A 17660-nucleotide genomic window follows, 5' to 3' on the forward strand; every position below is an offset into this window, starting at 1 on the left:
ATGCTTGTAACAAGTTGAAGCAACAGCCTAGTGAACAACAAGGATGTTTGTGGTACTAGATGTTATTTTTGCTGTATTTCCGTGTCAGAGTTACAAAGTCAGCTATAGCTGGATTTAGAGTTTGAAGGAGGGACAAAGAGTTACCCCTTATCTTCAGTATCTATGTACACAGGGCTCTGAAGTTGCACTCTGACTTTTTAGAGCTAGGAACAATCACAGTGCAACTGTTATAACAGCTTAATGCAACAAATGCACAAATGAATAACCAAATTACACAGATGCAGATCTTCTCATCATAGCTTTTATCACGCATACTGTGAAACCGTTTCTGTTGGCAATGTCAACAAATAATACTAGATCAGATATGACGTATAACCGCTCAGTGTTTTAGTGACGATATCGGCAGTTAAAAAGATATCTCCATGTTTACCTATTGGGAACACTCCCCTTATTCTTTTGCGTCAAGTGTAATCCAGGCTAAATCCCTAAATTCTTTTCATCCCAGACATAAAAACATTTGTAAGTTATTGCCGGATTTGTTTTCGGCAGCATGAAATAGGTCCTAGTCGAGCAGGTGGAAATTATATATTTCAAACCTAATTAAAACGAAAAAGAAAATTTTGGCATGACGAAGAGTTGCAGAAACTTGGTTGGAACCGTGCTGCTTAATTAAACACTAACTGAAAAAGGACATTACGAACTCTAGAGTTAAAACGGTAATGATTATCCAAGTTGTGGAAAAAATGAAGTCACTTGGTGCATAATAAATTCCCATGCTGGCATAGATGAATCTTTTTCACAATAAAAACAAAGGAATTAGTTTTGAAAATGATTTCTGAATTATGCTTTTATGAAAATGGAGGACTTTTTTTGTATTACTCATCACCCTGTTGCCCCAGTCAGCTTCCAGAACCACTCAGTGAAAGCGCATATGTCCGGCTTTTTCACAAATCGCATCTTGCTTGAGCAGCTGGCAGGGTATCAGCTGATTCATCTGTGATTAAACTGTGTGACTAGAATGGGCTGAAGCTTTTTTCCTTTAATGTGACTATATCATGCATGTTCCTCTGAACCACTGATTCACTGCCTTGCTATTGATTATCCTAGATATTGAAAATGCACGCATATGGATTCCTCAGTTTTGTTCATGTAATGAGGGACACATATACGCTATGATTGCCTAATATCTGTTGATTGGAGACATTTTAGGCTTCCACCTAGACAATTGGTCACTGTGACACCAGAATTATGTCAAGGTACTGTGGACCAACACTGTGGACAATGGTTATTTTAGACTTGACTAATAGAAGCCTAATTATTCAGCCATAACTGATGAATTATGCTTCTTACAGTATTTGAAGATTATCATTTAAATACATTTATGGAAAAAAGTGAAAAACAAAATTTAAAAAGGGAACAAAAGCAGGTTTTTGAAAGTATATTGTGTGTTCCCTTTAGTTTGTTTAATGTTTACTTTGTACTTGAGATGAGCTCCCTCAAGATGAAATGACTTGTGTAACCTGTATAGGGCTTATGCAGCACCTCTTAACTCGCCTAACTGTCTTTCTGTTGCACCTGTTCACACACTACTTCATGCATCAGCGGCACTGAAACTCCCACAAGGTGCTTGGTTGTCATTTGGAGCAACTTTGGGCTCATTCTCTCGCCACAGGATAAAAGCCGATGCAACGATTAGATGACAGTTCATTCTTCTGGTGTATTTTATACTTGTGCCCAGTCACGGTGTGCCAGGGATTTATACTGAGACTAAGGCTACGTTCACACTGCAGGTCTTAATGCTCAATTCCGATTTTTTGATCAAATCCGATTTTTTTTTTGTCTGCTTGTTCACACTACAAATAAAATGTGACAGCAAACGCGCTCTAGTGTGAACGCTCAAAGCGGCCCGCATGCGCAAAAGAAGATGTCGCACACAACGCGCTCTGTTTAGACCCAGAGCAAACAGTATTGTTTGACTGATGGCCCTTAATATAAAGACTTCAGACTTTACGTTTCCCAATTTTTGCTTGAAGTTATTTTGTTATTTACATAATAATGTAAATAACCTAATAATTATCCTTATTGCTGTTTTAGAGGATCGGTGCTTTAAAGGATAGTTGCAGATTTCTGTCAGAATCTGCAGATTATACAGTACAAATAAAATGTTCACGTTTCTCCAACGTTGTCTTCCCAACAGTTTCACTGACATCTACACTGGATGGCCAGGAAGCGTTCACAATGTCCTCTCGGGCGCTTCTCCGGCGCTGATAATTGGCGTCTGTCTTGTGTCAGTGACGTAAAAGACGGATTTAATGCGACATGACCGTTCAAACAGCAGTCGCTTTCTAAAACATCGGACATGTATCGGATTCAGTACCACATACGAAAGTGACCCAGATCGGATTAGAAAATATCGGATTTGTGCCGTTCACACTGTCATACCATGATCGGATATGGGTCGCATAGGGTCAAAAAAATCGGATTTGATGCGCTTTCGCCTGCAGTGTGAACGTAGCCTAAGTTACTTGTGCATGAGGTAAACAGACCAAGAAAAAAAGTCCACCTTCCTATAGTTGGAAGCCTTTGCAGATAACTTAAACTGAATTCCAGAATATTGTTATCCTTTGCTGCTAATGTTTACTCTGTATGTTACAAAGCCCAAGAACCCAATCCAGTTGACTGAACAACCATGGACGTTAATTGCTGATCTGACTATGTAGGACCTTTGCAGCTTTTTGGGAAATGCTTAAAGATCAAGGCTGTATTGCATGTATGAAGCTTTCTCATGTCCTTGTAGAGAAAAAAATCTCTATTTTCTCTGTAAGTTAATGTATTGTGGAAAGCATCTGAAGCTGTCAAAATATTGATTTAGTGGTTGACTATAGATTTTTGCCCTCACATGACATATAAGAGTGGCAGAATAACATTGTAAAATAACCTTTAACTCCCCTAAATTGAGCCAGTTATTTTAAAGCCAGTGTGGTTTCAAAAAGTAAAAAGCAAATTAGTCATTTAATGGTGCGATTCTCTGTTTCAATTAAAGATAATTGCTTGGTGTGCTTCACACCTCCCACACTGTGTTGCTTATCTTGTGGTAAATAACAAGAGCGGCGGTGATAATATTTGGCATATAAAGCTTTCCATTAGATGCATAGCTTCCAAACATGTCTGGTTGTTTGGAAGCTATGTATTTTTACATTTAATGTCAGCTCAACCCGCTCATTAGCTGTGGCCAACCAACTGTTGCATTTGTTACCAGTCAAATTGTTTGTTGTTCAAGCAAAAACCAATCTGTGTGCAACCAGTTCTCTGGAAGCAAACATCAGATACAACTGCTTAGTTCAGATGTTGTCTTCCCCCAGTGTGAATAATGTATAAAACAAAATTATGCTATGAGTCATTTTATAAATGAGCTTTCTAAATACTACCCCCTAAGGAAAACTTATTGCTCTCATTTCTCTGAAGTCCTTAAGAGCTGACCTTCGCATATGAATCTCAGTCTGAAATGGAGGTAACAAGAACAAGATGCTCTTTAATGTAGAGTAGTAGTAGTTAAATGGTATGGTTAATATATTAAACATATTTTTACTACACAGGTTATTCTTGTAATAAATCAACAGAAAGATAAAAAAGTAAAAGCTGTTTACTTGGCTACTAATTAATTGATTCTGACCTCCTCACCTTTCTGTGACCACCTGGTCGTCTCGTGCCATGTGGGTGTGTAGATAGAGATGTCAATAACTAATGCATTTATACTAATGCATGACGAGCTACAATTAATCAATATGAAATGGTTTTTCACCGCTGCACTGAATAGACTTTGACCTCTTAATTGATATCTTCCTATAATGGTCTTCAGTGGAAGATGTTTAGCAGTGCAGCATGTATGACTGTGGCTTTTGTTAATGTGAGGCTTTTCTCGTGTGATGTTACCTTCCTGTAGAGCTGGTCTCTCAAGGTCTTGATTTCCATGATGAAACCACTCTGCATGTGTAATCCGAGAGGCCTTGATCTCCTCCAAGTTTTTGATTTGATCACTTCTGAATAAAGCGGTTGAGGCCAAAATTATTATTGAAGCTCAAGGTTTTGAATGTTTTAATACGGAATAACCTGGAAACATGGCTGTTTAAGTTGAATCCCTTAGCGGTGAAGTAATAGAACTAAATTGTCGCAAAGTCCAGTTGTGCTAATGTAATCATGTATTTAAGAACCAGACACTGCCCTGGTAAGCTTCAAAGTATTTAACCAGCAATGTGTGCTTGCACTTCTAATTAACTAATAATGATAAACATACTCTGGTTGTGTGTTGGTAGGTACTAGCCAGAGCACTGCAGTCTTGTACAGTATTTTCTTCAGGAGGCATTCAACAGCTGGCAATGTTGGCCTTTTAGCTTAGCTCCTGCAAAGAAGAAGAAGGCAGAAAAGTCTTTATTTGCAAACTTTTATCCAATGAAATGAGAACTGTGAGCACTTTTTTTGTTGTTGTAATATTATTGATGATTTTTCTCCTTGCTTGTGGCAAATTCTCATGTCGCTGCACTGTTAAAGGCAGCTTTTCAACCAAGCAGCATTTTACTTATGGGTGTGTCTTTGCTGTCTGACTATACCCTGTTTGCTTTTTTTGGATGAGTGCATGCTGGTGAATCTCTATAGCTTATGCATATGTTAGGTCCCTCTGTGTTGCCAAAGACGTATACAAAAGGACACCAAGGTGTGACTACAGATAGATTGGCTAGTAGAATTATTTGCTGAATCATTACAATTTTGACAAAATGTAATCTTTGTTTTTTCGCCTTAGTGTGACCAAGTGTAGACACTACGCTGTAGGAGAACACTAAACTACAAATACATGACTTGGATATTCCCACTAGACTGAAAACTAGTTTAATAAAAGCACCACAGCTGCCTCTGTGCAAGTCCGCAAGGGAACATAACCCTGACCTAATAATGCAGACACATTCTTGTTGAAACCAAATCAAGAGTGATGCACCACTGAATAGAGGTTGGGCAAAATATTGATACCCAGCATATTGTATTGTTTTCTTCTGACCCCAAATATCAATATTTTTATTGAAGCCTCAGGCACTCTGAATGGATCCCCCTGCAAATTTAAAAAGGTGACTTGTAGTCACTGTTTCCTACTAAGGAACTCACAAAAAATGGCAGATAAGAGAGGAAAGCAAATCAGGGAGCTAATTAACTAATAATGATGAACATACTCTGACACCACATGGCAGTGATTTAAAACATAATTGTTACTGATAAAAAAAAAAAAAAAAAGTCATAAAACACACCAAACCTCTTTTCACTGCAGCAGCAGCTTTGTCAGTGAACAGAAATCTTTCGTGTTGTGTCTTTGTGCATTACAATGAATGAGTCTACTCACTGTGTTTAAGTGCATCTTTACAGAGTGCAGGTGGTGGTGTGTGTTTTGTGTCAGTGAGACTGCAGCGTCATGATTCAGTCACACACGGACAGTTTTGATGACTTTACTACAAGAAAGGAGGAACTTGGGATTTCTGAGGCGAATATATCAACTGGTGTGGCTGCTCTGGACATCTTGTTTGGATTTAAGAACTGCGGCGGCTGTCACATTTCATCCGCTCAAGCCTTCAAAGGATTGAAACATTTGTGCTTTCTGGCAGTTTAGTCTTTATTTAAGGCAGTCCACGGGTCTTTATTTAGCTGCTAGTGGGTGTATTATTCTTATCTTCTCTGACTCTCAGACTGTCTTTTTTTATATATATATATGTAAAAACAGAAGAAACACCAGTAATGCTGTGCCTGTGAGGAAAAGCTTAATATTTTAGAACTGAACTAAACAAAAAGATGTATCAGTTTGTGGTGCTTACTAGAGCAGGGCGATATGACCAAAAATATTTATCACGATATACATTTGAAAATTTGCGATAACGATATAACTGACGATATAATTGACACTAGACAAAATACTTTACAACTCCACAACTTTATTAGTGCAAAAAACCCCATTTTCACTTAAACAAGCAGCTGTTTTTTATGTGCATTAAAGTTATATAAAAATTTAACAGTGCAAATGCAAATTCCTTGCTGACAGTTTAACCGAAAGGCATTTCCAGTGGAAATTGGCCGACATATCCTCAGCATAACCATGTAGAATATCCACAAAACTTAAAAAGAGGTTATACACACACAATACGGTAATATTATGTTGAAGCACAGTACGTATCACTCCGCGAGGCGCCTGCCTACGATAGCCGTAATGCTCCGACAATCCATCAAGCGGTGCGGCTTCGTAGCTTAGCAAAGTCGTACTAAAACATTTGACAGATTTTCGAGCGCCGTGTACCACATAAAATCGTTTCGAGGTCAGTAAACACAACCAGAATTCATACATAAGGCACACGGGATTATAAGGGGCACTGTCGATTTTCAGAAAAATCAAAGGATTGATTTTAAGTGTGCCGTATTTTCCAAACAACACGGTAATAACGACGGCCCGCTAGCATGCTCTACCAAAAATAGTGCTTTGTTGTGTATCTGACGGACGAAAGCTAAACCAGTTCCACACCACTGAAGTTGCAGCATTTTTACAAACCAATTCTGGTTCATCGGTTTCATTTAACGATCCACTTTCGCTCTTCTCATTCTGCGTCGCCGCCATGTGCGTATGTAAACAAAGGCACTGCGCATGCGCGTTTTACCCATATTCTATCGCGATATTTCATTTTCCTATCGTTGCCCAAAATTACACCAGTATTACCGTGAACGGTATGATATGGCCCAGCCCTAGTGCTTACAGATCTCTTTCTCAGGGTTTTGTTCATTTCATTTCATTTCCTGTGATTTATTTAGATTCTTATTGACAGCTGATTAACACACCTAAAATATTATCTGATGAACCTGATAAATCATTTGCTTGTTTATGATAACCGGACAATTTTTTGCACAGCTTTTGTTTTTTATTATTGGTCTTGGTGAGGCTCTGTGGCTCTTTATGCATTTTGAACTAATTTCAGCCTTTGAAATCAGTTCTAGCAGTGCACCCAGCTGAGTGGGATTAGTGTATAAGTAGAACAAACCTTGTTACAGGAACATTTTGTATTGCTTTGTTTTGCAATACAATACTACCGTTTTTAACACATCTGAGGGCTCTAAAGACATTCCCTGGCCAGTTTGAATCAGAATCACAGCTACCAAAGACATGACGCATGGTGCTTTTTTTTATCAAGAATGGAAAAAAGTGAATGGAAGTTAATTAAGTTGTGGTTAAAAAGAACAAACTCTCAGAGTGGAAGCAAATTAAAGAGCTAATTTGTCACATTACTGAAGCTGAGTAAAAAGGATAAAATGCAAACCCCTCCTAAACACCAAAAAACAGTGAATAAGTACAGCCTTTGCAGCCTTTGTTCAGTATTTTTCTTAAGTTAGCAGATCTTGTGTAATAACGATACCAGCATGGTTGGATGATTGAATAAACATATTGGCTATTGATGTTTGGTCTTTGATTCGGGTGTACTGTTGCCCCCCAGCTATTCTTCAAGCAGTATTGAAGTTGAAGTTATGGCTTTGGAAACGTGTTGGCTGCATCGGTAGGGCAGAATTTTTACTTTCAGGGTGAAAGTTCTTCAATCCGATTTCACCTGTCTCACTAGTACCTACTCGATTTTTAGATTTTTTTGCATTAGGTGGTAATACCTGGTACCACGTGCTTTTCTTTAGTACCACCTGAGCCAGGGTTCCAAGAGATCTGTGTCGATCCGAAAATGTGACGTCTACAGACTGCATGCCACAGATTGGCCAGTCCATGGCATCGCTCAATGAGTCATAAGAACATCTCCTTCACAGAAATCACATGAGGGAAATGGCTGCACACAAACAACACTGGTCCAACGATGAGGTGCAAATGCTTGCCACCGGTTTAGCTGCAGGTATACCATCACTTCAATGTCGTCCAATGTGCAGGATTTGTGTCGCAGCCAAATGACATCATGAGACTTTTGGCCATGTTGCTATAATGACGCCAAGCACACTGAGGTGGTCTTCAGTTGTAATGGAAAATGATCCAAACCATCAATAGAGTCGAGCTGAGTAGGTACAAGTGGAAGAGTGGCACTAGTGACCTTCATCAACCCTTTGCCAGCTTCACATTTTACTCTTGTGACTGGTGGTTGGCAGATTGTCACCGACTGGTCTCTAAGCTTGCTCAGCTGGTGCCTAATTCAGCACCACTGCTGAATGGAGCTATAAGCTAGGGCCTCATTCCTTGCCATTGCACTGAGTTTGAGTTGAGAGTTGTTGTGCAATAGAACATGTAGAAGTTTTCACTTCTGTGTCCAACATTTTTGCCCTGAGCTATCTACTGCATTTTATGAGTTATTCTCTGATTCCACCACACTTTTCCCCCTTGTTTGTTCATTTTTAAACTGTGAGGTTTGCCTTCCTGATTGTTTTGCTTGCCAGTTTTGGCTGTGTACAGATGTTGGAATGTCCGTGTAAGGCTGGAAAATTTTAACTTTGTGCCAAACCCTAGATACACCTGTTACCATGGGCAACTATCACGATATTGTGACATGATGTTTTTTCCCACTTCTGCTACAGAAGTAATGATTCACCTCTGTGGCAGGATATAATTTGTCATGTTGCATTATACGGTAAGCCTACCCTCACTGATATCTGTGGACAAAATGATAAAATACCTGCCACTGAACATTATGACCTTCATGGAAGATAATGTATTGCTAAGTGGATGTTTTATCAGAGTATACTTTTTTTCCCTTGTTTTTAGCACAACTTCACCAATTTCCCGAAGCGCATGAAGGACAAAAGTGCTATATTAGAGTTACTGAAATGATCCGTCTTTCCTAAAAAGGAGTTTTTCTTTACAGGTTATAAAACCTACTCAATCTCCTCAAATACAGCTACAACGTCATGCAAGCATGTGAATGTATAGAGTGGTTATGAGACTGAAATGTCCTACAGGAGAACAACGCTGTGTGTTCTCCAACTGCATCCACATTTTATAAAAATATGGGGGGAAAAAAACCGCACTTACTGTTACCTAATAACATCCATGAAAGAAAGTGATGGGATAATTAAACTAGATTCACATCAAATGCTAAATGTGATTGATGAGTTTTGCAGAGAAGTGCTCGAGCTTGAGCCTCTTACCTCCAAACAAGCCGCATGCCAAAGAAAATACATGCCTAATGAGAAGGAAGCCTCGAGTGGATTGGAGCTCTTCTGATATGACTTTGACATAAACACAGCCTCACACAATAACCATTAAAAGTTAAGAGTAAATAGCTTCGGCCCTCTTTATTGTCTCGCCTGGTTTGCTCGGGATTTTAATTGCAATTAGCGCAGACAGTGATTTATCGACGCGTAGTTGGGTTTCAGCGCCATGTCATGTTGGGCTAATTGGTTTGGTTAAAAAGGCGTGACAGGGAGCATGCTGGAGGTGCTGGGGCTCTCAGAAAGACAATCAGCTTCACACATCGCAAATTGGAGTTTCTCCAAACGGCATTTCCTGCACATTTTCTGAAATCTGTGCATCTCATTTTCTCCCTTCTAGATGTCATTTTTTCCTCTTTCTTCAGCCCTTTTCTCTCATTTCTTTACTTAGATTTCCCATTCTGTCTGTCTCCCTTAGCACTGTCAAAGACATATCAGATGGGATTTGTCACTGTTATAATAATAACAACACTCAGTTGCTCTTAAGTTTTATATGAGCTGCATTGCTTTATCTCCTCTCTTATCAAGTGAGGATCTGCCACGACAGCCAGTTTAAAAGAGAAGTAATCATTCACTGATCACACACCATTAGTCGCGCAGCAAATGGAGGCAGAAGGGCGAGCAGGGAATGTGTGTATTCCTCTTCCAGTCACATAAAATGTCAACATTTCACTGCAAGTGTTAGTGGAGACTGAACAGTGGTACCGCATCTCCTTACATATCCCTCCTGTTTCTGTTCAGCCAGTCACTGCTCCAGCAAGGAAGAGTAATCAAGGTTAAGGCCAGACCGCAGTTTTATATAGTGAATGGATTTTGGTTGGTGAAGAGGACTATATACATAAGGTGTGGTCCTGTTAACAAGGGTGCGAGTGTTTGCGTGTCATCTGGTATGACAACCTTGGCTTGCTTAGGCAGATGAGGTAACATCTGGAGGGCCCCACAGAAATCAATACAAGCCAGGACATTTGTGGGATTATGATTGTATTCAGCTGGCAACGGGTAGAAGAGATATTGATTATCCCTTAATGCTAGAGCATGTTTTATATGGCTAGTTTGATGATTATCTGTATCTGTGATATTAGTAGCAAGTACTCGGTAACCAGCTACAGTGGATCTGTACAGGTTTCGCCATGAAAATATCTTTCAAGTCAGTTCCTCTCGCACTTCTTCTTGGGGTACCCAGTCTCGGGTCGGGGTGATGATGATATCTCCCCTCTTATTTGTCGTCCTGGCTCCCCCTTGCCATAGCATGTGTATTGTACCTCATCAATTTATTTTAGTTTATTGTTTCTGTTGATAAGTGAATATAGGGGTGGGATTTAATAAGTTTTCTTCATCCCACTCCTTTTCAGGTACATTTTGTTGTTTGTTTTTGTTTTTTGTGCACTTTATGTTCAACTTTATTGTTGTGCCTGAAATGAACAAATTAAAAAAAAAAAAAAAATAAAAAAAAATAAGGGAAGAACTTAATTTATGTTGTAACACCGAGTACACTACTAGTCGTTTCGTCGTATAGAAAATTCCATAGGTCCCTCATCCTATTTTTCTTGATCGAATAGCATTTTAATTTATGTTTGGATTATTTTTTTATTTAGTTATTCATACTTAATACTAACATTTTTCTACCTCCATTAAAAATGTGAATTATATGTCTCACAAAACCAACCACAGTAACCTTGAACATAAAGAAAACACAAGTTAAAAGTTCTGTCCCAGTTTAACAGGGATCATGGAAATGTCTTCAAATAGTTTGTTTTGCTTAGGCTGTGTGTATCAAGAATATACTTAATATAAAATCATATAAAAGAGAATAAAGAAACAAATAGACTGATTGGAGAAGCTACAACCTAAGTGAATAAAGAAATACATTTCAAAGTCCTAAAACACCACTCTCTGATATGACTGTTAGGTTAGAAAAGCTGCAGTCTTGTTACAGTTTATACACATTTCCTTAATCCCTCATTGTGCTTATAGAACCAGCGTAGCCTATCCTTATCGTGACTGTACCAAAGCTCGACTGTCGCACTGAGCATATCGCAGGAGATGGGTGAAGATGAACAGCGGTGAGGTGAAAGCAGAGTGGCGTTGAGTGGAGCAGGAAAAGAGCAGAGCGGAACAGAAAGGCAGGAGCTAAGCCAACGACAGCGAACAACACATCCCAGATATAAAAGATGAGAGTGGGCCATAGATAGCTCAGCAAAGCCGGGGTTGCAAGCAGAAAACCTCATTTGTTAAAATGGGGTTCAGCCAGCAAGATGTCAAGAGACAGGATACCACATTATACAAAAAGTTACACAATGCCAGCCAAGCCACTTAGCACACGGTATGAGTGAAGCAGTGTTTATTCTCTGAGAATAACTCACCGAGGTTTACTGGCCAGACTTACGCTCTTAGACAATCATTTGAACCTTGAATTGATCTTTTATCATTTGTGTATAGTGAGGGTATATGTGCTGACATGGGTTAGGTTCATGGCATTTAACAGAATTTCCACACAGTATGAAGAAAAGGTTCCAAAGTTAAATTTATCTTTCACCGATTAAATATAACACAGTAAAACATATCTGGAAAAATAAAACATTGAAAATTGCTAAAAATGTCCTGCAGCTCATGTAATATTTACTCGTTTCCCAACAATCACATAGCTATACTTAAAAAAAATAATAATAATTTAATGTAACCGTAGACTTCCAAATCATGTCGCCCACACGTAAGTAGTACCACAGTTCAAACAGAAGAAAGTATTAACAGTTTTCATACCGTAATAATAGTAGTTATTAATTTTTTTAAAGAAGAATAACTGTAAATACATAAATAAATAAAAGTGTTGTCAATATCTTACACAATCAAAAATAACAACCAGATTCATACAAATCTACTGGGTTTGCTTTAGAGGACGGACAATTTCCACACCTCTACTTTCATAAATGAATCTCATTTACAGATTAGAAGAAAGCAGAAATCTGATAGAAAAGTGTTACATTAAAGCTAATTCATTTTGCCTAAGTTAAGTTTTTAAAATCCTTAAAGCTGTTTAAAAAAACAAAAAGAAACAAAAACCTCACATGGACATTTATAAAACATAACAAACAAAAAGTAGCTAAAGCTAAATCAAGCCAGAGCTCAGAGCTAGCGACCAACCGGCAGCCTCGGGATCAGCAAACAATCAAAACTATTATGAGGAAAATCATTTATTAATTAAGAGTTTAAAAGGACAAAAAAGGTAGACATTCTAATAAACATACTGGTAAATGATCTAACTTACTGCAGTTTGGGGGAAAGTAAAGTTTAATAATATATTTTAATATGAAAATAACATTTTAAATTTAGGAAAAAGTTTATTTTTGTTTGTATATGTTACACTTATTAGAAAGAAAATCTACACAGGCAGGGGAGAAAAAAGGAAACTGGCCTACAAAACTGCAATCAGTGCATCTCTGTAAGTAGCTTTTAGAGTGAACAGAAACATATAGTTTTGGTATATTACTTTAGTTGTTTAATCTGAAAAGAAAATTAAATAAAAAAAAAAAAAGCTTCATGAAGTTTGGTTGATCAGGAATACTTTATCGCCGTCTGGAACCTGAAAGGTCCTTTTCCTCTCTGAAAACGTCAAAACTCAAACCGTTTAAGGCACTGAGTTTGAGAAACAGTTCATTAAATGACTAAATGTTTCCTATTTGTGGATTTTCACTTCTGAAAATACTAAAAAGGCAAAATAATTAATTGACTAATCAATAATTAAGCTCACTGTGGCAGCTTTAGTACAGCTAAACATTTTCAAATGAAGCCCAGATTTTATTGTTATATGTGAACTAAATCATCGTACCAGTATTTAGTAAAATACCAGCCATGTTTTTCACACTGCTGGGTGACGCATCTGAGGCGGCACATTCCCTGTAGATGTTAGACTCTACTCTGAAAACAGCATCAGGGTACTGAAGTCGAGCAGAAATGAAAAGTCTGCCTTTTTCATTCTCTTCGTTGTCTCACTTCTATGTCCTCCTCCTCCTCTCTTTTTGTGTCTTATGGAGGTTTGACAGAAGTTTCTCTCATCCCTGCTGGCAGCTGTTGCCATGGTTGTATCAGTGCCTCTGAATTACATGCAATGATATTTCCATGGACACAGATCAGGAGGACACTGGGCTTTGAGATGTAGGAGGGAGGCAGCTTACCACTGTCAGCAGCAGATCTCTGTGTTGGACTGAAGGAGACTGAGTGAATGGGATGTTAAACAGAGAGGAGTAGGAAACAGAAAAAGAGGGAGAGTGCTAACCAGGGACAGTTTTACGTTTTAGGACAAATTTAGCTTTTCAGTTCACCTAAATTTAGTTTATGCAACAGCCACCTGAAGATATGGTGTGGTCTCCACAATAATATAGAGAAACCCAATGAGCTGCACTTGGCAAAAGTGGAAAGGTAGAGCTCCCTTTTAACAGGAAGAAGCCTTCAGCAGATCCGAGCTCAGGGAGCAGCAGCCATTTCTACGGTGCATTTAGCAGAATAGCATCACAGCTGAGCACATGGTGGGGATGGATATTTTCAACTAAAATTACAAGCGTATATGTGTATATCACACACACACACATACACACATATATACTTAAATGACACTGGGTAATATAACAATGCCAAAAATTTTAGACTCCTTAAATTTTACTGGCATCAGCCCTAAAAACCCTGATGAAAACCTTAAATGATAGGAAAACATTAAATAATGGGAAATATAAACAGCAGAAGATCACCTCTAGTTAAAAATAATCCTCAGATCTGTCTGAATTTTAGCTCATAAAGGATTTATTTATGCAATTTGGTACATTCTAACATTAGAGTAGATACCATTGCCTCATGGCAGCCTTGCTGGTAAATAACTGATTATGTATAAATTGCTATAATTAACTTAATACCAGATCAGTTGTGGTGGCACAGAGACTCAAAGGTAGAAGACACATAAAACAAAGTTCTTCAATGGCATGGCGACATAGCTTTATATTAAAGGGTCAATAGACCTCCTGTGTAGTTAGGTGAAGAGTACTTTAAAAAAATATAAATAGAAATGATGTAATTAATAGATAGTTTAGCAAAGCTCATTTGAGTTTCAGCTCAGAGCTTGGTGATTAAATTCTGGCAGCTGTTTCTTGATCTTATCACTGAGCAATGGTTCCCTCTGATTTAGCAGAATATTGTTAGCAAATGATCTGTTTAAGATGCCAGCAGTGATGTGGTTCGATTTCTCGTCTACCAAATCCCGGTCTTATTTTCTCACGGTTTCCCAGTGAAGGGGAAAATCTTTGTCCCAACATAAAGGTACTCTCAAACGGCCGTCACGTAAAGCTGACATTCCCATTCCTTTCTTTTAATCCATCTCCTTCACTGTCATTGTAACCTCAGTAATGCTCCTTTTCATAACTCATCTTTCTTCTCCCTGTTTGACAGCAGGGACTCAGCCTGAAGATAAAAAGCCGTCCTGCATTTTCTCCTTCTTGACCTCCTTTTGCTTCTTGAACAACAAATCACTGACAACTGCAGATGGTGCTAATGGTCACACCTGAAGGCAGAGTGTCCGTAATACAATATGCAGAGGGCAGAATAACAAAGTGAGAGGCTGCATCTGACTGCAGCTCTTCTGTCAGATCTCCCACTGACTGTCCATCTGTGTGTGGCAGACTGACCATAGTCTGGGTACTTGAGGCCAACATCACCTGATTCGTTTTCAATATCATACTTTTGTGGTCAACTGATGATTATTGATGATATGTATATAATTTTTAAATTTTTTTTAGAAGTTGCTGAAAACTTCCTGGATCCCAGGGTTGCCTGATTTATCTGTCAATGATTTCAGATGATTTACAAAATTATGATTTACTATTTCATAACTACACAGATTAAAAATATTGTAAAGAAAAGGTCCTGAGTGGCCATAATGCAAGACAGACCCTACTCTTAAGAGCTGTTCTCAGATGCTTTTTACTTCTTAATTAGACATAGGTGTAAAAAACCAAAACAAAATTACAAATAATTTATATCCTTAGTTTTTCTATTTGTTAAGTGTGTAAAAATTGTCATCACAATTGCGTTTTGAGGCTTGGATGGTGTTTATTGAAACTTTAGTCTTGTGGACCACAGTCTACAAGGCTGCATGGCAGCTGCTTTCAAAAAGTTCTGTTTTTACTGTAATACCTAGAATATACCTATTGTTAAATCTTGTCTCCAGTGACAGAGCCCCGTGGCCATAAAATGATACTTAAAACGAGCTAAAAAAAACTAAACTAAAACTAAACATTTTCAAAGAATAAAAACTAAACTAAAAGAAGCAAACTTACTTACTGCAACTTATTTTGAAATTTCAATTGCAGTAAGTTAAAGAAATAAAAATAGAAAATACAAAACCTTAATCATTATTTAACAGATGGCTAATATGGATAATTGCTAATAATTAAACAGCTAATGTTAAGGTGTACAACATTTATGATTGTTTAATACTTAAATACTTTTGTTGTTGAAATGGAGCTTTACTGACCTCAGATTTTTTTTTTTTTAATAAAGCCCTGGCTTTCAGGCTAAGATGCTTTGCCAAGCTTGTTGTGCTGCTGTTCATGTGTTCAGCTGCTAGTGGTGGGAGGGGCTTAAAGCATGCCTGTCTGATTCCTTTTCCTCCTTTTACTGTTTATGCTAAGCTGGCTGATTGTATCCTGGTTGCAGTGCTTTTAAATGGACATTTTAAGGTAAAAAAGTTGCGTACACAGGAGCCTGCCAGTTTATGCTTTTGCATGAAGCCTTTTTTTGCTAGCAATCAAGCATATTTTAGTCTGTCATCCAGTTCATTTTTTTAGCCAGTATGTAAACTTAAAAGGGTAAAAGCAGAAAAAATATAAACTGTTCTGTTATACCACACTCCCCTCAGCATTCAGCCTGTCCCTGATATCTTCTCTAAATAATTATGTGTATAATAAATGAGACAGAACTCTCTCCAAGACCTCTCTCGGTCATTTTTAACACTGAAATCTCTAGCAGCTGTCTAACCTTGAATTTTCTTTTGAGTGGAAGAAACTTAAACTAGATTTCTTTATACCCTCTGGAGTTTTTTTTTAACTTTATTTTTTGATGGTTTTAGCACTTTTTTCATTGATTAATTGACGTGTCCTAGTTCTGCTAAGTCTTGCGTTATCTCAGATGAGCTGTTACTTTTAGGTTATCCCCACATTCTTTACTTCACAAAGGAAGGATGAAAATATGGGATTTAAGAATATTCAGATTTCAGTTTGAATAAAGAAAGCCTTCCATTATGTAATCTAAAAATACCTACAAGCGACCTGTTATTCCAGCAAAATGACATCCTCCTGGAACATTGTGGAAATAACCACATGCAAAAATGAGGAGCTGTAAGAGTGGTGCTTCACATCTGACATGTGTCCTTGTTGTTCTGGATGTTGTGTTTTGACTCGGTGCTCCTCGCGCGCTGTGCCCCACTCAAACAACACAAGTTTCATCTTGACGGTTTTCTCATTTGTTCATCTGCGTATCTGTCTGCTGAGTGTGTGGCACCACTGCTGTGCGCTTATTAATAATACATCCTCAGCGTCTTTGTAGTGACAAGAGCCCTCAGACCGGTAAAGCAGACCAGCTCTGCTTTAACGCTCAAACTGATCAAGAGTTTACACAAAGCTTTTGCCTTCCAGAGAAAAACATCGTAGACATTGCGGACGTGAAGGCCACTCGGTTGGTTTGCACAGGCAGGAGCTGTGTTTGTGTGAAAAAGCACTAAAGTGAATCTCTCTGTGAGTTTTAGCTTTAACAGATAGTTTGGGGATTACACTGCTGTGGTCATAACGCCAAAACGTTTTGTTTCTGTGCATCGTTTTCTTACAGGGGATTCGTTCACGCATTTCCGGTTTGCAGAAGAAAAAGAATGGGAGATGGACCAGCTTGATATCAGTCAGGTAAAATTATATCTCCACCGCTCCTTTTTAAAATTGATTTATGGAGTTTTACGTCTTTAAAATACACAGCAGTTACAGTTATAAAGCTAAAAGTGCTCTTGCAGCTGTGTTTACTTTGGTCATAATATGATGGACGAACGAGAAATCCTGGTGACTGAGGTGACCCTGTTAGTTTTCTTGACTCGGAGTAGTAAAGTGGCAACTTGTTTGGATGATTGTCTTGTTTAGTCCTTCTAAACCAGCATCCTATAGGTTCACTGGAGCCAACTATTTGATCCTAAGCGTCATAATTCAGTGAACTGTGGTGAACAGATACTTGCTCTAGTCTTACCTGTCCCCATCTAGGGTTGTGAACACACATTTAAGTCCAAAAGAATTCAAATGTAGTCACTTGAATATTCCGATTAAGATATCGGATTCATACTGTTGTTGTAGCACAGCGTTCATGTGCTTAATGTTGGACAAAAGAACAAGTTCATCCATTTACTATGAAGACTTTGAATCCGATAG

General features: G+C 38.2%; 1 protein-coding gene across 1 annotated transcript in view; it reads left to right on the forward strand.

Annotated features, from left to right (window-relative positions):
* aven (apoptosis, caspase activation inhibitor) overlaps nucleotides 1-17660 on the forward strand; it is a 37764-nt gene that overhangs the window by 17103 nt on the left and 3001 nt on the right. The window contains exon 3 of the mRNA XM_005475062.4: nucleotides 17080-17150. Coding sequence (XP_005475119.1) covers nucleotides 17080-17150 — 71 coding nt within the window. The remainder of the gene's footprint in view (nucleotides 1-17079; nucleotides 17151-17660) is intronic.

The sequence above is a fragment of the Oreochromis niloticus genome, linkage group LG15 (genome assembly GCF_001858045.2).
Source record: "Oreochromis niloticus isolate F11D_XX linkage group LG15, O_niloticus_UMD_NMBU, whole genome shotgun sequence".
Taxonomy (NCBI): Eukaryota; Metazoa; Chordata; class Actinopteri; order Cichliformes; family Cichlidae; genus Oreochromis; species Oreochromis niloticus.